The sequence below is a fragment of the Nicotiana tabacum genome, chromosome 23 (assembly GCF_000715075.1).
Source record: "Nicotiana tabacum cultivar K326 chromosome 23, ASM71507v2, whole genome shotgun sequence".
NCBI lineage: Eukaryota > Viridiplantae > Streptophyta > Magnoliopsida > Solanales > Solanaceae > Nicotiana > Nicotiana tabacum.
Genome location: NC_134102.1, coordinates 141,427,052 through 141,449,360, shown reverse-complemented (window position 1 = coordinate 141,449,360; position 22,309 = coordinate 141,427,052). Strand labels below are relative to the sequence as shown.

Sequence of the window (22,309 nt, the reverse complement as noted above, 5' to 3'; positions counted from 1 at the left end):
TTGTAGCATTAGCAAGATATATTAGTGCACCAATTGCACTGAGATAGGGTATTTCGAGACCAAGGAGTTCCTCATCCTCTTCTGGAGGTTGGAACAAATCTTTATTCACTTCAAGCAATCGAACAACCATTGGTGTACTCAATGTGTGTGCTTTGTCTATGTAAAAGCGTTTTAAGACCCTTTCTGTATAGGCAGATTGATAGATAAAGATCCCGTCTGCCAAATGTTCAATTTGCAGACCAAGACAAAGTTTCGTCTTTCCAAGATCTTTCATCTCAAATTCTTTCTTAAGATATTCAATTGCCTTTTGGAGCTCTTCTGGAGTTCCAATAAGATTTATGTCATCAACATAAACAACAAGTATAACAAATTCTGAAGTCATTTTCTTTATAAAAATACATGGATAAATAACATCATTTATGTAACCCTCTTTTAGCAAATATTCACTGAGGCGATTATACCACATGCACCCAGATTGCTTTAAACCGTACAAAGATCTTTGTAATTTGATTAAGTACATTTTTTGAGATTTTGAATATGCTTCATGTATTTTAAATCCTTCGGGAATTTTTATATAAATTTCATTATCAAGTGACCCATACAGATAAGTTGTAACCACATCCATTAGATGTATTTCAAGCCTTTCACGCAAGGCTAAACTGATGAGATATCGAAATGTTATGGAATCCATAACAGGTGAATATGTTTCTTCATAATCGACTCCAGGTCATTGTGAGAATCCTTGTGCAACAAGGCGAGCCTTGTATCTTTCAACTTCATTTTTATCATTCTTTTTTCGCACAAAAACCCATTTATGACCAACTGGCTTTATACCGGTAGGTGTTTGGACTACTGGTCCAAAGACCTCTCTTTTAGCAAGTGACTTCAATTCCGATTGAATTGACTCTTGCCATTTTGGCCAATCAGATCTTTGTCGACATTCTTCGATAGATCGGGGTTCAAGATTCTCACTATCTTGCATAATGTTAAGTGCAACATTATATGCAAAAATATTATCCACCACTATTTCAGATCGATTTAAATTAATCTCATCACCAGTAGAACTTATTAAAAGTTCCTCACTCACTTGAGTCTCGGGTTCATTAATTTCTTCAGGAATCTCAGAACTAATCAGATCTTGGGTCTCTTCAGGAGATACCTTCATAATATCATTTTAATCATTTGTCGGTTTTCTTTTTCTAGGATTTCGATCCTTAGAACCCAAAGGCCTACCACGCTTCAGGCGTGCTTTAGGTTCACTTGCTCTCATGCTAGTAGATGATCCTGCTGGGACATCAATTCGGATAGTCATATTCTCTGTAGGGATATGTGACTTAGTTATCCTTTTCAAATCAGTAAATGCATCTGCATTTGATTTGCTATATTCTGTAAATGGATGATCTTCTGGACCTCCTGATTACATATAGGGGTACGTGGATCAAAGTGAGAGAATGATAAAACTTTTCACACAATTTCTCTTTTGATTTTCTTTTTCTCTCCCCCTAATTGTGGAAAATTTGTTTCATCAAATCGACAATCTGCAAATCGAACAGTAAATAAATCTCCCATCAATGGTTCAAGATAGCGAATAATAGAGGGTGATTCAAACCCAATATATATTCCTAACCTTCTTTGGGGCCCATCTTACTGCGTTGTGGTAGTGCTACTGGCACATATGAAGCACATCCAAAAATTCGTAGATGGGCAATATTTGGTTCATGACCAAAAACTAATTGTGATAGAGAATATTTATTATAATGTGTCAGTCTGAGACGAATAAGTGATGTTGCGTGCAAGATAGTATGGCCCCAAACAGTAGTGGGCAATTGTGTTTTCATAAGTAGCGGTCTTGCTATCAATTGCATGCGTTTAATAAATGACTCTGCAAGGCCATTTTGAGTATGAACATAAGCTACAGGATGTTCAACTTTTATCCCAACTGATAGACAGTAATCATCAAAAGCTTGAGATGAGAATTCTCCAGCATTATCAAGGCGAATAGCCTTTATAGGATAATCTGGGAATTGTGCCCTTAATCGAATTATTTGGGCTAATAGCTTTGCAAACGCCAGGTTGCGAGATGATAGTAGACACACATGAGACCATCTTGAAGATGCATCTATTAGGACCATAAAATATCTAAACAACCCACTTGGTGGGTGAATAGGTCCACATATATCCCCATGTATACGTTCTAAGAAGGTAGGGGACTCAATGCCAACCTTCATTGGTGATGGTCTAGTGATCATTTTGCCTTGATAACAAGCATCACAAGAAAATTCATTATTTGTAAGAATCTTCAGGTTCTTTAATGGATGCCCACTCGAATTTTCAGTAATTCGTCTCATCATTATTGATCCAGGATGGCCCAAATGGCCATGCCAAAGCACAAAAGTATTTGAATCCGTAAACTTCTGGTTTACGATAGAGTGTGCTTCAATTGTACTAATTTTTGAATAGTATAAGCCAGAAGATAAAGTTGATAACTTTTCTACAATGCATTTCTGGCCAGAAATATTCTTTGTAATACAAAGATATTCCCTGTTCATTTCATCTATTGTCTCTACATGATACCAATTTCGGCGGATATCTATAAAACTCAACAAGTTTCTTCGGGACTTGAAGGAGAACAATGCATTGTCTATAATAAATTTTGTTCCCTTAGACAAAAATATTATGGCTCTTCCGGAGCCTTCAACCAAACTTATATTACCAGAAATTGTTGAAACATTTGCTTTTTCCTTATGCAAATAAGAAAAGTATTTCTGATCGTTGAATATGGCATGAGTTGTTCCACTATCAATTACACAAATATCTTCATGATTGGTCTTTGATCTAAACATAATTTGAGGATTATCCATATTCTTCAAAATGACATAAATAAAATAAATATGATAGTAAACATCATTATCAAAGCATAACTTTTATTTATATACAACTATTACATAACCATACTATTTACTACAAACAACAAAAATTAAAATATTTACATCTCTACAGATTCATCACCGATCACATGACTTGTATCTCCTTCTGGGAGTGCAAAGTAATCAGCTACATCCAAATGCATGAAGTCTAAATTATCTTCAGAAATAAAATGTGCTTCAACATTTTTCTCTTTCTTCTTTAGGGAGACTTGATACAGCTCAACTAGGTGCTTTGGCGTATGACATGTACGTGACCAGTGCCCTTTTCCTCCACATCTATAGCATGCATTTTCTGGCTTTGCTGCTTGGACCGCTTCATGCTTTTGTTCCTTCCTTTTCTACTGCTGGTGGTGAGAAGGGCTCTTTGGTGCATTATTATTACCATGATTAGAGTTTTCTCCCCGACCACGGCCATGACCACGACTGGGGCCACGTCCTCTTCCACGCTTAGCTTGGTGGAAGTTCGTCTCATTCACTTCAGGGAATGGACAAGTACCAGTAGATCGGCTTTCATGGTTTTTCATTAATAGCCCATTATGTTGCTCGGCTACAAGAAGATGTGAGATAAGTTCAGAATACTTTTTGAATCCCATCTCTCGATATTGCTGCTGCAGGAGCATATTCGAGGCATGAAAAGTGGTGAAAGTTTTTTCCAACATGTCATGATTAATAATATTATTACCACATAGTTTTAATTGGTAAATAATTCTGAACACAACAGAATTATACTCACTGATAAATTTAAAATCTTGTAGCCTTAGATGAGTCCAATCATAATGTGCCTGTGGAAGAACGACCATCTTCAGGTAGTCATATCTATCTTTCAATTTATTCCACAGTATGACTGGATCTTTAATAGTAAGATATTCCATTTTCAGACCCTCATCAAGGTGATGGCGTAGGAATATCATTGCTTTGGCACAGCCTTGGTTTGATGCCTGATTTTTGTCTTTGATGGTGTCTGCCCGACTCATTGCATCAAGATGAATTTCGACATCAAGCACCCAAGACATGTAGTTTTTGCCCGATATATCCAGGCCTACAAATTCAAGTTTAGAAAGATTTGACATTATTTAGAAAAAGAAAGTTCGTACCTGCGATACTTTTAAAGTATTTGCTCGAGATGGCAGAGTCTCGTGTTGATAACGTGTTATAAAATAAAGAATGTAAAGTAAAGACAAGTACAGAGAGAAACTGATATATTATTCAAACTTCAAACTTATGTATATAATGAACTGAAAACTCCTCTATTTATAGAAGAAAGGAAGCAGCTGCGAGACTTTTCAGAAAGCAGCTGCAAGACTTTTCTTTAGCTGCTTGTAAGCTGTCTGCATAAGATGCTTGCAACCTGTCTGTTTAATAAGAAGCTGCTGCAAATCATTTTATTGAGTTGCTTACAACCTGGCTGCCCGCTTGTGATAAGAGTAATAAATGAATAATCTTTGTAACAAACACATTTTGCTACGGTTGCCAAAAGAACGGCAATTGTACGGAGGTTAAATTTTTGTAAATTTTGCAAAGTAACATTATGGTTAAAGGAAAGCCAATAAATTTTCTCTTGTACAGTTTTACCAATGTTGGAATTGGGAATAAATTTTCCCTCCTTATCCACTTTATCTCTCAACAACAAACAACAACAATGGCGTCTTCTTCTTCTTTATCATCAATATTCCCATCTCTCACCTCCACATTCTCCTCTTCTAAACCTTCAATTCTCTCACTCACACACCCTTTTACTAAAACTTATAAGGCGTCTGGCCCAATAGTGAAGGCCCAGACTCTAGAATTTTCGGGATCTTTCTTTGAAGGTGGATTCGGAGGAGGAGATGATGAGCCACCAGCAACTACACCTTGGTCTGGGATTTCAGCCGTTGAAGATAAAGAGGAGCCGCAGTGTCCTCCTGGGTTACGCCCTTATGAAACTATGGCGGTTTTGAGACCCGACATGTCTGAAGATGAGAGACTTGCTCTTACCCAGAAATACGAAGAGGTATGATTTATGAATTTATGCAATTTTTTGTACTCCCTTCGTCCCCAATTTATGTGAGAGTGGTTATAAAATATTTCATTAAAAGTAAAATGAGAAGATAAAGTTAGATTTTTTCTGGATATAAAATGTTACTTTTGGACAGACTAAAAAGAAAAGAGCGTTCACATAAATTGGGACAGGGGAATTAATTGATATCTCCTAGTAGATTTTCTTTTGTAACTTGCAGGACTAAGCTCAAGGTGGTAACTTTTGAGTTTGTAATTGCTGATTTTTTACTATTTGAGCGTGAGAGTCTAGAAGTTCAGAGTGCTAAACATTTATCTTTTGAATCTAATACTGCTTCTATCACAATTTGTTTGCAGTTGTTGCTTATTTACAGTCAATTTTTTGAGATAAAAATGAGCTAGGCTAATACACTTTCTTATAATTAAAATTTGGATGTCGAAAACTGCACGAGAAATATTATAAGTTGTACTCATTTGATAGGAAGATGGCTAGGGACAACGAATCGAGGAAGAAAAATAGTTGATATTCGGTTTGCATTCATAATGAAAAGATTAGTTATGGTGAAAATGCAGCCCCGTAGAGAGCGTAATTATTCCCTTGTATACGACTCTCAATCTTGCTTACTCTTCTTTTCAGTTCTTATTTCTCTTGGCTAGGAAATCCTCTATTTTATTTTTCATTGTGAATGGGTGGAAGCATGAAACCAAAAGAAGTTTTGAACTTTGCAATTGATAATTTAAGCACAGGAGTATTAGAGAATACACTTCCATTTCCTCCGTCTAATAACCATTCTTTGGAAAATCTGAGCTGTTGATCCAATAAAACTCTTAGAATTGCGGTGCATAATTTTATATTTAACCATAACTTAAGCTGGCATAGATATGATCCGAGTAACAAAGAAAATTATTTCTTGGCTTCTGCTACATTTTCATTATTCTTTTTCCCATGGAATGACTTTCCTTTTAATCTTATTCCTTTTTTCCATCTGTTGCTTGAGTCCAAATAGATATAAGATATTTCCGCGCACTGGCACATAACTTGAAGTAGGTGGATGGTTATAAGTTTCTTTGTAGTAGCTAGATATTGTGTTATACTTTCATTCAGAGATGAATCCAGGATTCAAACTCTATAGGTTCATCCTTTAAGGTTCTTAGCATTGAACCCATTGCATTTTTATAATTATGGGTTCATTATGAGTTCATATCTGCTATTTGTTGAAATTTCAGTGGATTTTTTCACATAAATTTATGCTTCGCGTTGAAAGTACTGGGTTCAGATGAACCCGCTGCTGCAACGTTGCATCCGCCCCTTGCTAATCATTGTGGCCTGCAGTAAGTCTAGCATGCCTAGAAAAGAGGTTTTCTTAGAACTCTCCCCTTTTCTTATAATGTTCTTAATACTCTACCTCTTACCATTGGCATTTAGTGGTTTAACGAAATTATCATTACCTTCAACATATGCAACTACTTTGTGATTTTCTATGATTTTTGGCTAGTACTGGTAAATCTTTATGTTTCGCCTTAGTTTGATCATTGATTGGGTAATCAAGATATTAGGTGGTTGAGTTTAAAAAATAAAGAAAAAGAAGAACAGACGGAGAAGCATAGCTTTTACAGAGGGGGGGGGGGGATGATTTTCTTTAACCACTGAATCTACAACCTTCAACCACTATGTTCCCAATGGAAAAGCTATGAATTGTTAGCTCTCCAAGTCTCCATTACCCACACAACTCACTGTCTCCACCTGCACAAACTATTGTCGACTTTAAACCTTTTTTGCAACCTTTGAAGTTTGACTCAAAGTAGCTCTTTATTTACTTTCTTTTTTTGTTCCATTTCTATCTAACAAGAATATTTTATTCCTTTTGTGATTAATTTTTAACCAGGTTCAGTATCTCTGAGTCTCTGGTTGCTCAATTTCATGCCCTTTCTGAGCCATTAACTGATTAGACATACTAAGAAAAGCTAACCATAGAATTATGTCTTCTAATTTAAGGGACAAGTTCCTAAATATGAACTTTGTTAACTTGAGAAATATGTACAGTGTTATCGCTAGGATTTTCACCTGAAGCTAGAAACAATATGTTTATTCTTATTGCAGTGTTAATGCTTCAACTGGTCATGGAGTAAGTAATTTTCACGTAATTGTTTGCGTTATAGATTCATTGCAAATGTGTTATGGAGTTACATCAAGTTCCGACACTATCTCCCTTCAATTTCAGTTGCACACAATACTGGCTATTTCATGAATGATGATGCAACTATTAAGTCTTTAAGTCTTTAGACCAAGTGTTTTCATAAGTCCTCCAATGTCGTTTTGCTTTTCTTTCTGTTGGGCAGTTGCTGGTTGCTGGTGGTGGTATGTATGTCGAGGTCTTCAATCGAGGGGTTATTCCACTTGCGTACAGCATTAGGAAAAAAAATAAAGCTGGAGAGACAAATACATACTTGGACGGTATCTACCTCTTGTTCACTTATTTTACCAAACCTGAATCCATTGCAGCCCTTGAGGCAACAATGGTGGCTGATGATGATGTTATCCGATCGTCCACTTTCAAGATTAGGAAAAGGAAATACTAGTTTAATTTGTATTTGTTCAGCTGTAAAAACAATTACAAGGGGGAGGCAGGTTTTCCTCATCTCACCTCTCCTATGTTTTAGTCTTTTTCGAAGTAAAGCAGTACCATTTTGTAATATATTTTTTACATTACCAAAAGTTGCCATTACATTCTGCTTTAGCATCCTCCAATTTGGCTATATAATAGTAGAGCATTATTGAGCAATTGATAGTCCTGTATAATCTCACAACAAGGTAGTGGTAAGATCTGCGTACACACCATCCTCTCGGGACTCCACGGTGCGGGATAATATTGGGTATGTTTTGTTGTTGATAGTCCTGTATAAAGATGATCATTGTTTTTTTACTTTTCTAGTCTCTTTCGTTGTCAGGTCAGATTACCATTTCTCTTTATTACAGAATTTAAAACCACATGTGTTTTAACCATGGTCTCGAGGCCAACTTGTGTGCTTCTCGACTAATTGCACAGGGCAGCTGCTACCTCCCACCAGCATAGGTGCTAGATAATTTTGTCCCCCACATTTTAAACATGAGAAGGCGGATCAGCGTAGTCTACTCTCCTCTTTTTCTTCCCCTTTCCCCTGTCAACTGATCTCTGTTTGGTGGTTGGTAGGTGAATTTGCATCTTTAATTGGACACTTTTTGAACTTTGTTTATGAGCCCAAGTTGACAGTTGGCACTGAAGGAAGTTGAGAAACAGTATTTTCTTCTTTTTGTTGATGCCCTTTTGCCCTATCTAAACTGCCATGGCTTCCAAAAGCAAGACTAACTATTTTGTGGGTTGTGATTTAGACATTTGGTTCAAATTTTTGTGCTGATTGCTTTAAGACAATTGTGTTGGCTTCCACCAGAACATATATCATAAAATAGTCATTTTATGTTGATTGCTAAGAATTTTTTCCAAAGTCAGGCTACTTTATAGTTAGATAAGTTTTAATTTTCTCTGATTTCTTTTGCTTTATGGGAAATCTTGAGAATCTGATTTAATGGTGTAATTTGAAGATGACCTCAATGCCCACTTTGAGAGAGAGGGAAATGATGAGAATCTTCTCCATCCCACAAACAATAGCAGCGCTTTATTCTAAGAAAATGCCCACATGAAGTGAAATTGCATCTTGTAAAGTTGTTGGAAAAGGATAAGTTACAAATTAAAAACTAGTAAATGGAGACATAAAGAAAGAGCAAGTAGGTTACATCCAAGGGAGTTAGCTTAACAACCAATAAAGCGGGACGAAAATCATGAGAAACTAGACATTCAACAATTTCTTTCCGTTTGTCCAACCTTTGAAAGATAGAAATAGGGGTGACAACCGGACAGGACGTGTCGAGATGTGTAATGTAAAAACGGATAAATTATTCGATCATTCATATTTAATATGGATAAAAAATGTGTTAACCGGCGGATAATATGGATATCCATATTATCCATGACTTCTTGAATATGATCACTTTTAGGAGAATTTCTAGTCTCCCAAACTAGAGGAACCCTCAATTTGAACCTTTCCAAATGTAAAAGTTAAACTCATGAGTTATTCATTGATTATCCATTTTCTAAATGGATAATATGGTTCTTATCCATATTTGATCCGTTTTTAAAAAGTTCATAAACCAACCCAATTTTAATGGATAATATGGGTGTATAATTGTTTCTATAACCATTTTTCCACCACTAGATAGAAATATTTGGTACTTGTATGGTATCAAAGGTAGTAGATACTCGGTGAAACTTGTGTTGGTAGAGGTAGCAGGTACTCAGTAAAATAATCTAAATGTACATGAAAATTGTTTACCCATAAAATCGGATAACAATTGAATTTGTTAGTGGTTTTAAGGATATGCATATTAACTTGATACAAAGTGATAAGTTAGATTGCAATTGAAATAAATAACGATAAACTAACTACAAACCACGTGAGTTGGATGATTTCAACGTACGGAAGCAAGCCACCCTTGAGTTGAATACACTTTTATTGACACAAAAATATCAAAGAATAAGAGCTTAGCGAACGTATAGCTTATTAGTATATGGTACAATGTTCCTAATGAATTGTCAAGTTCCCTTTTTATATTAGGGAAGATCTACCTTTTAAGGTATTATTTTATTATTCTATAAAAGGCAAAAGTCCTTGATTTGTTAACCGTTGGTTCCCTTTTTGAGTTGTTCCGTGATTTTTACCATAATGACTGATTAATGGCGAGAATTACGGACCCCTGTCGGATGAGTTGGCAAAGCTTTCTTCTAGGCCGTCAGAAACATGACCGGTTACGCCTTCGGTACACTCGAGGGCAAATCTGATGGTTTCGATTTTGACAATGCTTTGGGTTCGATCATAATCAGCATGTGCCGATCTTGGCCGATGGTTTTATACGTCAGATCGATCTTCGAGCTCGACTTCACCCGATCACAAATATTTCGACCCTGGCCTAATTAGGGAGTTCGGAAGCTCGATCGAATATCGAGTTCAGCTTTACCCGTATACAAATAGTCCCCTCGTTCTTCGGAAAGTAGATGACGAGGAACGACATGAGCCTCAGATTCTCACTTCGATATATCATGACGCAAGTGACAAAAATATGACATCAAAATCCCTTTGTTTTTTGGAGACTAAATGATGAGAAATGATACGAGCTTCCGATTCTCAGTCTGATTAAATCATGACGACGAATTCATGACGTAAGTGACAAGAATAGTTAAAATATCCCATCGGCCCAGTCTTCAAGGCATTAAAAATGTGTCAGTTAACGGCCGGCCGCTACAGGATGCGAACCGCCGTTTGAGAAAACTATAAATACCCTCTTTCATCCATTCATTAGAACTTTTACATTGGGCTCTTGTGTTTTAAGAAAACTTCATTACTCTCATCTTCTGGTCTTCTGAAAACTTAAGTTTAAAACTTCTTCCCTTCTGGTTTTCTGAAATCTTTAGTTTTAAACTTCTTCCCTTCTGGTTTTCTGAAAGCTTTCATAAGTCATCTATTAATTATACCTCCTCTTATATCGTCACCTTCTTTTCTCCTCTATTTAGAAGCAAATGACAAAGACTTCAAAATCCGTTCCTCAAAAAGAAAATCCTTCTTCCTCAAGACCATCTAAGAACGTTTCTCCTGTTGTTACTGAAGAACCGACACCAGAACCCCCTCTAAAGATGTTCGTACTTGCGGGGTGTTCAACCGGAACCGATTCCAAGGTTGAGAAATCCTTCTTGGTACCGGGTCAGTGCGAACCGGTCTTGAGGTACATATATTCGGTCACCGATAATGTCCTCGAGAAGGTCAAGGAGGATTGCAACTGGGTCGATAAGCTTGTAGTGGTCCCTACCCTCGAGGAATCGATCACCACCCACGTGTAGGTTTTTTTTAAGTGTTTACACTTACCCTTTCAAGCTGGTTCCTTTAGATCCGGTCATCATCGCCTTCTGTAAGAGGTACGAGGTGATCCTCGATCAGATTCATCCTTCATTTTGGAGGATAGTAATTTTTCTCCGCTTCTTTGTGAACAAGGTCAAGGGATGTCCCTTCACCATCAACCAGCCTTTGCACCTGTATAGCCCTCGGCTCTATCGAGGGGGATTAATCAAGCTTGCACGTTAGTCCAATAAGGCCCATTTTTCGAGCATCGATGAGGATCGGGACCGAGGCTGGCTGGCTCATTTCGTTCGAGTGAAGACCTCGGATTTGATCCTAGCCGAGCATATGCCATTTCTTGAGAAGTGGAATATGAAGCGTAAGTATAATATTTATTTTAAGATTTCGTTCGATGTTCTTTTCTCCGCCCCCCCCCCCCATCTATATTTTGTGGTGGTGCAGCTGTTGTTCGGATACCGGATGTGGTTCCTCGACTCAAGGAATGGGTCGAGGGCATCGTGAAACAAAGACCTTATTCCGAGCGTTCGTGGCGTGAGCTCTCGAAGGGCCGATGGGAGGCCCGTTCTCATGGTAAGAGTTTCCTTAAGTAACTTTGATTTCCCTTTCAAGTTATTGATTTCTAACTTGTTTTTACTTCTTTTTTGTAGATTTACCAAAAGATGTTGAGATGAGGCCTCCGTCCGGTGATGAAAATATATTCTTCGAGCCCCCTGACTCGGGACAGGATAAAGAGAAGAAAAGGAAAAAGGCTCTAAGTTCTACGGGCCCTGAGAAGAAGAGGCCAAAGAAAAGATTGGCTCGTAAACCCAAGGGAAGCACCAGTGGTCGAGCACTGTCCCTGGACTCGCTCTATCGACTGAGGGATGAGTCCGATGGGGGAGGAGAAGCCTTTGATCTCGTGGCCAGTATGCCGCAGCTCAAAGGGCAAGGGGCCTCCGAACCAGGAGGTGATGAGGCTGAATTTCATCATATCGGGGAGGCCGAGGTGGAGGCAAGAGTTGAGGTTTCCCGAGATGTGGGCAAAGCCTCGTAGGAAGCACTCGGTCCGATAGAGATTGCTGAGTTTCCCTCGTTCACAGAGTCGATGTTTAACGAGGCCCAAGCAATAAAAGAACGCCCCATCGAGGGAGCCCACAGATCGAACAACCTTTTTCGTGGTTTTTTTTTATGGCGTGGATTCAACGGCCACGGAGGATGCCATTGGATTTGGCGATCTAGAAATACCTAGGAAGAGCTCACCCTTTGAAGAAAGCGGGCCTTCCTCGAGCCCGAAATTGATTGATCGATTCCCTGCCCCGAGTGCATATCCCGATTGAAAACGCACCATTGTTTTTTCCCTTCTTGAGGATGCCCGGTTCCTTTCCGCCCTCGTAGGGGTGGCCAGCTATCTTCGATGCCTGGTGATCGAGTATGATCAAGCTAAGATGAATGAGGTGGATGCACCCTGCCTGTTCAACGAAGCTCAACAGGCGTTGAATCGGGTAACTTTGAATATCCCTTTATTATGTACTTGTAGGCTTTGGTAACGTTTTAATTTTATTAAATAATCATAAAATTTTCCTTTGTGTATGCAGGCTGCGTTACTTCATCACGAGTCTTTTCTCTGATACCGAAAAGAGTTCAAATGTGATGAGGTCAAGACTCGGGAGCTCACTAAGAAGAAGGATGCTAACAAGCTTCTTAGTAAGAAATCCCAGGCTGAGCTAGAAGTGGTTCGGAAGGAGTATGCCCACTTGGTCGAGCAGGTAAGAAGAATTTTTGAAGTTAGTCATGATGAGTCAGACACAATGGTTGACGATCCAAACCCGCAGGTTCAAAAGAAGCTTGACCAGATCGAGCAGCTTCGGGGGGAGCTGGATACGATCAAAGCCGAGGCCGAAGAATGAAAGAAGAACATGGATCGTCTGGACTCGAAGAAGGAGACTGTCCGGGCTCAGTTGGCTTCAGTTGAGGTTCAACTTTGGGCTGCAAGGGAGAAAAACTTGGTGCAAGCAAGAAAGATCGATGGTCTTCAGTCTCAGCTAAACTCGGCTATCTCCGATCAAGAGAATCTGGCCAAGGAGCTTGAGTCGGCTAAGTCAGAGGTTATTGTGGTCAGGGAGGAGGCTGATGATAAGGTAGCCCAACATAAAGTTGATGCCAAGGTGATTCAGGACCAATCGAGAAACACGGTGAAGTATGTGAGGTGGCAATCCTGAAGGGAGGCCCTCGAGGGAGTCCATGCTCAGAATTTTGACGTATTGGTTGAAATCGAAAATGCCAAGATATACGAAGCCAAGTCCAGGAAGCTGTCTTATCCGGAGGAAGGTTCCGAGGGATCCGAAAATTCAGGTGAGTCCGATGGTGGCGAAGACCTTGTAGGTGACGATGTAGCCCCCGATGAAGATTAGGCCGTTTAGGATCTTTTTAGGTGTTTTTGCCTTTTTGTACTATCTTTTGTCGAGGTCGTTCGTCCTTTGTAAAAAAATATGTATCAGGGCTATTCAACCTTTATAAAGAAATTTTGATATATATAAGTCTTTTCCCTTTCATAGCTTTTGAATTTTTCCTTTGCTTTTTTATTTGTATTCGCAAAGGTCGAAATGACTTAGCATGAAATAATTAGGTTATGTTCGAAGGTTCAAACATACCTTGCCTTTAACGTTACCTAGGTGTTCGGTGTTACCGAAAACTTTTCCCCAAAATAATTTAGGTTTATAGCTTGCCGAGGGTAGCCTTTAGAACCGGTTATAAGAATATTTTGAAGGCCTTGTTTTTTGTTACAAATCTCGGACGTCTCTGAGTCTTGTTAATATGGCCGTAACCTTTTTAGTTCGGGAAATGCTAAATAAGCCTTTGTGCCCTTGGGTTTTGTTGACCCGGGAATAGCCTTAGCCTTTTAATTCGGGCAATGCCAAATAAGCTTTTGTGCCTTCAGGTTTTGTTAACCCGGGAATGACCTTAGCCTTTTAATTTAGGCAGTGCCTATAGTCCCCGAGTGAAGTGAATCTTCGAACTCGGATTAAGGTGGCCCTTGGGCTCGATACCTTTAGAGGATCGGGTGTAGGAAATTCCTTGAGCAATGCAAGAAACATTTTTTGAGGGCAAGATGTTTATGTGCAAAGAAGAGTCTTCTTTTTTATTCTTATGCATAATAGTTGTACATGTATACATGTTTTGTGCCAAGGTTCGCGCGGTTTGAGCGGGCACGGTTCATTTGACCGTTTGGCCCTTACAATAAATCCTATTGATCGAGACCCTTCAATCACGAAGTTTCTTCCCTTGTTAAATTCGATATCCGATGATATTGCCCCAGTGTTCAGGGTTGACCAAAGAGAGGTCTCGAATGCTGTTGTGATCATTGTCACCGGTTTGTAGCCGGCCTTCAATTCTAAGTTAGCACAATTTACTTGTTGCCTCATTAAAAATCTTGCCGAAAAACTCATTTGGGATAAAGCCGGTTCAAGGGAAAAAGAGTGCAACGCGTTCTTTCAGACCTAGGGTCTCGTATCATCCTTTGTTGGTTACCTGCAAGTGTTAGTATAAAATATAAATAAAAAAAATAACGGGACCGCACCTTAACAGTAATATCTCTTTAAGTGAGTTATATTCCAGTTGTTTCGTAGTTGCTCGCCGTTCATTGTTCCGAGCTTGTAGGATCCTTTCCCGGTGATCTTGATAATTAGGTACGGTCCTTCCTAGTTTGGCCCTAATTCCCCTTCGTTCGTGTTTCGAGTACTTAGTGTGACCTTTCTTAGTACCAAGTCTCCGGTATCGAAGTGTCGAAGGTTGGCCTTTCGATTGTAATACCTTTCGATCCGCTATTTTTAGGCGACCAGCCGGACACGGGCGGCTTCACGCCTTTCATCTTATAGCTTCAGGCTCGTACTCATAGCTTCATCGTTTGATTCCTTTGTTGCATATTGGAGTCTGATGCTTGGCTCTCCGACTCAGTGAAATAATCTAAATGTGCATGAAAATTGTTTACCCTCAAAATCGGATAACAACTGAATTTGTTAGTAGTTTTATGGATATGCAGATTAACTTGATACAAAGTGATAAATTAGATTACAATTGAAATAAATAACAATAAACTAAATGCAAACCACATGAGTTGTATGATTCCAACGTAAGGAAGCAAGCCACCATTGAGTTGAATACACTTTTATTGACACAAAAATATCAAAGACTAAGAGCTTAGAGAATGTATTGCTTATCAGTATATGTTACAATGTTCCTAATGAATTGTCAAGTTCCCTTTGTATATTAGGGGAGATCTACCTTTTAAGGTATTGTTTTATTATGCTATAAAAGGCAAAAAGTCCTTGATTTGTTGACCGTTGGTTCCCTTTTTGAGTTGTTCCGTGACTTCTGCCATAATGACTGGTTAATGGCGAGAATTACGTACCCCTGTCGGATGAGTTGGCAAAGCTTTCTTCTAGGCCATTGGAAACATGACCGGTTACGCCTTCAGTAAACTCGAGAGCAAATCTGATGGTTTCGATTTTGACAATGCTTTGGGTTTGATCATAATTACCATGTGCCGATCTTGGCCGATGGTTTTATATGTTAGATCGATATTCGAGCTCGACTTCACCCGAACACAGATATTTCGACCCTGGCCTAATCAGGGAGTTCAGAAGCTCGATCGAATATCGAGCTCGGTTTTACCCGTATACAAAAATCATGAGAAGCTAGACATTCAATGATTTCTTCCTGCCTCTGCCTAAGTTTTGATGGATAGAATTACCCGATACTTGTGCGGTGGAGATAGTAGATACTCGGCGAAACTTATACGGTAAAGATAGCATATATTAAAAGAAATAATCGAGATGTGAACAAATTGATTCAGACACCATGATATCAAGAAAAGGAGAGCCAGTAGGTTTGAATAGTAGAGCATATTGAAGATATTTCTTATCACTGATTTGCTAATTTAAATTAGTTAATCTAAGTGATCACCCCGTCATCAGCGGCTAGTGCTCGCCCTGGCCAGGAAACAAGATCTTGCACTAATGCATGTTTTCTCTTCATATACAAGTCTCTTAACAATTGGTAAACTTGTCTTCATCTGAAAAGTTGAATCACTTTATGAGCACATGATTAAATTGAGGTGTTTTTTCGTTCTTTGGCTGACTTAAAGGTCAATCTCTTAGACTGCTAGCTTTTTCTTTTTTCTTTTTGAATAATGGTACTGCTAGGGTTAATTTTCGCATACTTTAATTATTTTATTGAGTACATGTTACCTCCACCGACACAGTTATTGGAGAAGCATTGTCAACTCCAAGATGACATAAAGAAGAGTATTGTAGTAAGTTGATGGCCAACGTAAAAATAATTCAGAAGTGATAAATGTTCTCAAATTACCATGAATATAATAAAATGGTTACATACTCCATCTAATTTAAGATTAAAGCCTAGTTAATTGATTTATTTTTTTGAGAATATACCTTGCCTTGGTGGATGAGAGTCCAAATGTGATATGACATTTCCAAGTTTATGGATGGGACCCTTTTATTGAATCAACCTGCAGTGATAGGTGCATATGAATAAATGCATGTTGCAGGGGGGCACATGTACTATATTGTTATTTATTTCCATATAAGAAAATGCTCATTTATGTTCGACACTTTGAGTGTAGTATGTGGAAGAACCACTCATTTTGTGGATGTCAAACAGAATAAATTCCAAATGTTTAGATTATATAAAAGAATTATCACTAAGGATTTGCTTTCATCCATCTAAATCGTGGTGCAAGAGTTATTTGGTACCTGTGCCGATGATAGGAAACAAGGACTCGATGGAATAGTCGAGCTACGTTCAAGTTGTCCCGACACCAATTACTAAAAAAAAGATGTAAAGAAATTATCCCTAATATCAGAAAATCTGTCTTTACTAAAATCAAGAATGACTTTTACCTTCCAGCCCCAATGAGATTCTGAAACATCAAGAAAATAGAGATTGAGAAATACTTAGTGAAGTTAGGTTTCAGCAAAATTGCCCCAATAAACTGTTGCACTATTGGTTTTCGTTACATGACAAGGTAATAACTAAAAGGTAAGTTAGGCTTATCTGATCAGTGCTCAATATCTTGATGACAATCTTCTGAGGTTGATTGATTATCGGACCTTGAAATCATGATACATAAACTTATGTTTATGGGAATCTTGTCAAAAGACAAGTGAGAAAGTAAGATATTTGTATATACCTAAAGCAAAAGGGTAAAAAAGTGTACCTCTTATCTATCCTAAATATATCTTAATTTTACGCTCCGTTATAAGAATTTATATACCTTTATTGTTAGCAAATCGTCTCGTATTTGTACTTGAGCCTAACAAAGTTACACCTGAAGTATAACAAAGGTTAACTTTAGACCCATAGTCAAAAGTAGAGTGTAACTTTGGAACATTTTTCTAAATTAATTTGACATGTTGAACCACCCAATCCACGCTAGAACTCCGTTAAAGTTAAGAACATCAAATACGAAATGATTGGCTAACCGCAAGAATATGAATTGCCCTAAAATATATGGGACGATGAACTTAAGATATTTTGTATAGTAGAGTAGTAAATTGTGACTTTTTCCTATAACCTATGTATAGTTTTCAGATGCTTTTCCAAAGAAAAACTATGATTGAATCCTATGCTAATAAGATGAAGATGAAAGAGTGGGCTGAGGAACCTGGAATTATTGCCTTTTCTTTTTTTTTTTATATGTATAAAATCTCAGTGGCAAGTTATGAGCAAGTCACATCATCGAAAAAGTGTATATAAAGTAATCATGTTGTGTTGATCAGTTACTTGATCTCTAAAAGCACTTCACATTTTAGCAGTCTCCTAAGCATTATTGCTACTGTCCTTGTCAAATCTCAAATCTCAAATCTCAAATCTCAATTAAAATCCAAAATAAACATACCTTTTTAACCTTTTTCATATTTTCGTGATACAATGTTTTTGATCTTTGTTTGTATATATAAAGCTTAGTGCGAACACTTTTTCGGAATACGAGATATTTTGTGCACTGAGTTGCTATATATATATATATATATATATATATATATATATATATATATATATAAAAAGCTATAAGGTTTATGTATATTAGCTTATACCCTCATAATCTTTCTCATTAAACCTTTTAACAAACTGAGTTTTAAGAGTTTATTGTTCAATGGGGATCCCTGAATCTCCTAGTCCACCTCACTTATATCCTCAAGCACTTCAACTTAAACTTTATCAAGCTTTCATCTTCTCAATTCCAATACTTTTTTCTATAATCTTGTTTCTTTTGTTTTACTTGTTTTATCTTAAAAGAAGGGCTTCTACTGGTTCTAATTCCCCTGCTCTAACACTTCCAAGGAGTTCAACTCATGCTATTATTCATGTCAGTAAATATCTCCTAGCTGATTAGTCTATGTTTAAATTTCATAATATTTCAAGAACCATAGTATACAAACTAAAAAATTGGTGGTTTGCTAATAGTTTTCTTATTTTGCAGGGTGAGGTAGATATAAAGGGGATGCTCAAGAACAAGCTTCCTGTGATATTATTTGATGAAGATTCAATGATCAGAGATTCCCAGTAAGTTAAACTTTTGTTTGTGCTACTGGGCAAATCCATAGTCTTTATACAAAAAACTTGAGAGGTCTAATTCAAGAGTTTGAAAGGGGTGCCTCGGCGTAACTGATAAAGTTGTTGCCATGTGACCAAACAGGTTTTGAAACAGCCTCTTGCAGAAATGCAGACGTACAATAAACCCTCGTGGTCCGGCACTTTCCGATCCCGCGCATAGCGGGAGCTTAGTATACTGCCCTTTTTAATTCAAGTGTTCCATTTCATCCTTAAACTTTTGACAAGTCCTTATAACTTTTTAACTACATATCTTAGTTCACGAGTATAATCTTAGAATATGGACAAAGTAACTAAATGCTGCCAAAAGTTACAGATAAAAGGGTGCCTGGATTCTGATAATGATTTTTAGCTAATCCATGTGGTTCAAAGATTTCATTATTTGAACATACTAAAGTGAGCATTTCAAGTTCTAAGGTTGAATTAATATAAGACAATTTTGTCAACATAGTACTTATAATTATGAGGTAATTTGTCACAGGTGTTGTGTTTGCTTGGGAGAATTTGAGATCAAAGAAGAGTTGCATCAGTTACCTTCTTGTAAACACATTTTCCATGTCGAATGCATACGCCATTGGCTTCGTTCGAATTTCTCTTGTCCTCTCTGTAGATGCCATGTTATTATTACAAGACAAAATCCACAACCTCCACAGCAGCCAGCTTCTAATCTTGGACATAACAATCAACTCAGATTAGATGATGGAAATTCCAATAATAACAACCCTCCAAATATAAATGAAGAGGAAAGGGAACAACACGATAGAACGATTAACACAGCCAATATTAGCAGAGAAGAACATCATGTGGTGATAATTGAAGAATTGTGTAGTGCTAGTTCATCCTCTAGCACTGCTGAAAATAGTGAAAGAGATTCTTCTCATGTAGAAACTCTTGTTATCAGTATTAAGGCCTAATTTTGCTGCATTTCTTGAATTGTATATTTAGCATTGGGAGTTCAGGAATGATAGATTAGCAGAGAAGTTTAGGGGATAATTAGGATGATGCTCAATTTTCTCTTGGAATTTGGATGACAGAGTAGCAAAGAAATTTAGGGGATACCATTTTATACTCATCACAATCTGATTATTAGATGAAACATTGAAAGATCGTCAAGCTTTTAATTTACTGCTCAGTTTAAAAAAAAAACAAAAAAAGCACACAAAACTGTTGCATATATTATGGAGTATAGGATATGACATTACGTATGACAATTTTTTTAGTTTTGGTAAGACATATGACAGTCAGAGTCTTTTTTTTCTTCAAACGAATTTGGAGAATGAAATTGGAAAAAACGGCAGTCTGGTGCACAACGCATACCTCATTCATGCAGGGTCCGGGGTAGGACCGCAGGAGGACCAGTGACCTATATGTCACACAAAGACAAATTGACGGTTGCTTCAAAGGTCCTTAATGAAATTGGAAAAAAAGTTTGTACGAAATCAATTTTTTGTTATTAATATAAACTTCCGTGATTTGAATATTGAAGTAATTATTTCGAGTGAATAATCGCCCTGGAATCAATAAATCCAACCACAGGGATGGAATATGTAGTAGAATGAGTCGGTTACTCTTTCAAAAATCTCCAAAAAAACATATAGGTGGACCTTGTTGATAAATAATTCAAAATTGTTGCTAGTTTCTCTAATTCATGTCTAAATAGGATTTGCAGCTAAATTCATATAGGAATAGATTTTCTGACTTCTAGTAGAAGTAGGGTTTGCTCTATTATAAATAGGGCTGCTAAGACCTATTTTCTATGTGATTTTTTTTTGAGATTCATAATTTTATTCCTAAAACAACATGGACAACAAGGGCAAGAGAAAACTGAATGAAACAGATTCAGAAAAGAAGGAAGCGAATAAACCTCCAAATAGCTGGTTCGAATTAAAAATCAATACTCATGTCTATATTACAGGATTACCAGAAGATGTAACTGTTGACGAAATAGTTGAAGTTTTTTCAAAGTGTGGTATTATAAAGGAAGATCCAGTAACACAAAACCCTAGAGTGAAGATTTATTGATTTATTTCGACAAAGAAACTGGAAAAAAGAAAGGTGATGCGCTCATTACATATCTTAAAGATCCTTCAGTTGATTTAGCCATTAAAATTTTAGAAGGTACGCCTTTAAGGCTAGGTGAAAAAATTCCAATGACAGTTGCGCGAGCAGAGTTTAAGCAGAAAGGAGAAAAGTTCGTACCAAAGGAAGTTGACAAGAATAAGAAGAAGAAACTACAGAAAGTTGAACAGAGAATGCTTAGTTGGGGTGGTCGCGATGATACAAAGATACTAATTTCAGCTACTGTTGTGCTTCGCTATATGTTTGCGCCAGTTGAATTGAAAGAGGATGAGAATTTATGTTTTGAGATAAAGCAAGACGTACGAAAGGAGTGTACAAAGTTGGTCCCGTAGAATTAGTCAAGGTGTGCGAAAACCACCCACAGGGTATTGTTTTGGTTAAATTTAAGGATCGAAGGGATGCGCGTAATTGCATTGAAGCGATGAACGGACGATGGTTTGCTGGTAGGCAAATCCATGCTAGTGAGAGGATGATGGAATTGTTAATCATGCTTTAGTTCGAGTTTTAGATGAAGAAACGGATAGATTGGAGAAGTTTGGAGTGGTACTTGAAGCTAGTTCAACGACAGTAACGGACCCGAAATTTTGTGCAGACGACAGCAGCGATAACCACTAGTAAGAGCGGCAATCAAACTTGTTTTTTTGTTCATAGCAGGGCCTCAAAACAATATCATTTTGAACTTGTGTTTTTTTTTTCTTTCTAGAATGACTTGGTAAAAGCTCAACTATTTTAACAATTTATCTGCTATAACATAGTTCACAATTTGTTAAATTTTACAAGCAATATTTAATAAAGATCTATATAATATATGAAACAATGTAGCAAGCATAAATTGCTTGCTTGTGTGACAAACGATTATAAACTAACTAATCAACAAAACAGTAATATTAATTAAACATTTCAAATTATGTCCTGTTATTCCCGGTCAATATTGCTGTATTTGTAAATATTAATTCTGCAAAATATAAGTTAACGTAATGAAACAATAATAATAAATTCGAGCCCACTGAATTCACAGTGTTTCCTTAAGGAATTTAATCCCCTCCTAGTACCCAAGGTAATGGATTATTTCCTTCCAGGATAGAACGAATAACACACTGGTGTAGCGGTACTTCAAACCCCAGTGTTTCGGCGAACACAAAGTTCGGTAGCAAATCACACTTACAGTTGCTTTGTTTGAAGTTAAAAAACAATGCAGAACGAAGGAGTATATACTCAGAAAAACGTATGGAAGTTCTGAGAGGAAGGAATGCAATGTATAGCCAATTTGTTGAGCGAATTGTATGTTGAGTTGAGTATATTTCTTCAACATTTGCTGCTCATATATATAGCAGCCAAGAAGGAGTGCAAGACCAAACGTCCACCCTTCATGGTGGATCAAGCATTACATATTTGTGGAGCAAGCACTTCATATTTGTGGAGCAAGCACTTCATGGTGGGAAGACCATTATCCGGCTGCCAAATTATCAATACACGGATTGGAAAATATCCGTTTACAAATACGGATAATCTTACGTTAATATTTACTATTAACAAATAAATTTGGTCCAAAAAATTAATCAATCAATCGATCATTTGACCAAATCCAAATCCAAATCCAAATCCGAAGCCGTAGCCGTAGCCGTAGCCGAAGCCGAGCCGAGCGAGCGACGACGACGACGGCGCGAGGCTTGCTTTCTTCTTAACTCTTTAAGAGCTACAAGAAGAGCAATTATATATATACCCACCAAAAATGTCTTCCACTTCCAATATGGGAC

At 37.5% G+C, this 22,309-nt stretch overlaps 2 protein-coding genes and 1 pseudogene across 3 annotated transcripts in view; all 3 read left to right on the top strand.

The window, feature by feature from the left end:
* Positions 1-4,484: 4,484 nt before the first annotated feature.
* The window catches only part of LOC107826535 (small ribosomal subunit protein bS6c alpha), a 132,764-nt gene continuing 114,939 nt past the window's right edge, over positions 4,485-22,309 (top strand). Inside the window, exons 1-2 of one of the 2 annotated variants that reach the window (XM_016653522.2) lie at positions 4,490-4,917; positions 7,263-7,705. In XM_016653522.2, the coding sequence (XP_016509008.1) occupies positions 4,567-4,917; positions 7,263-7,502 (591 nt within the window). In that variant the 5' untranslated portion in view covers positions 4,490-4,566 and the 3' untranslated portion in view covers positions 7,503-7,705. Of the gene's footprint in view, positions 4,918-7,262; positions 7,706-22,309 lie in introns of those variants that run through there. The other variant, XM_075245420.1, reaches the window with a different exon arrangement.
* Positions 17,934-19,466, top strand: LOC107826536 (putative E3 ubiquitin-protein ligase RHA4A). Its single transcript, XM_016653523.2, has 3 exons — positions 17,934-18,228; positions 18,343-18,425; positions 18,955-19,466. The coding sequence occupies exons 1-3, from the start codon at positions 18,016-18,018 to the stop codon at positions 19,385-19,387; spliced, it is 729 nt and encodes a 242-aa protein (XP_016509009.1). The 5' UTR covers positions 17,934-18,015; the 3' UTR covers positions 19,388-19,466.
* LOC107826534 (uncharacterized) lies at positions 20,274-21,231 on the top strand (annotated as a pseudogene).

What these genes read in the sequence shown, in the direction of transcription:
- LOC107826536 (XM_016653523.2), top strand. Translation starts at nt 18,016, where the DNA reads ATGGGGATCCCTGAATCTCCTAGTCCACCTCACTTATATCCTCAAGCA. An exon ending in CAACTCATGCTATTATTCAT is followed by an intron (nt 18,229 to 18,342) that starts GTCAGTAAATAT and finishes CTTATTTTGCAG; the next exon opens with GGTGAGGTAGATATAAAGGG. An exon ending in TCAATGATCAGAGATTCCCA is followed by an intron (nt 18,426 to 18,954) that starts GTAAGTTAAACT and finishes AATTTGTCACAG; the next exon opens with GTGTTGTGTTTGCTTGGGAG.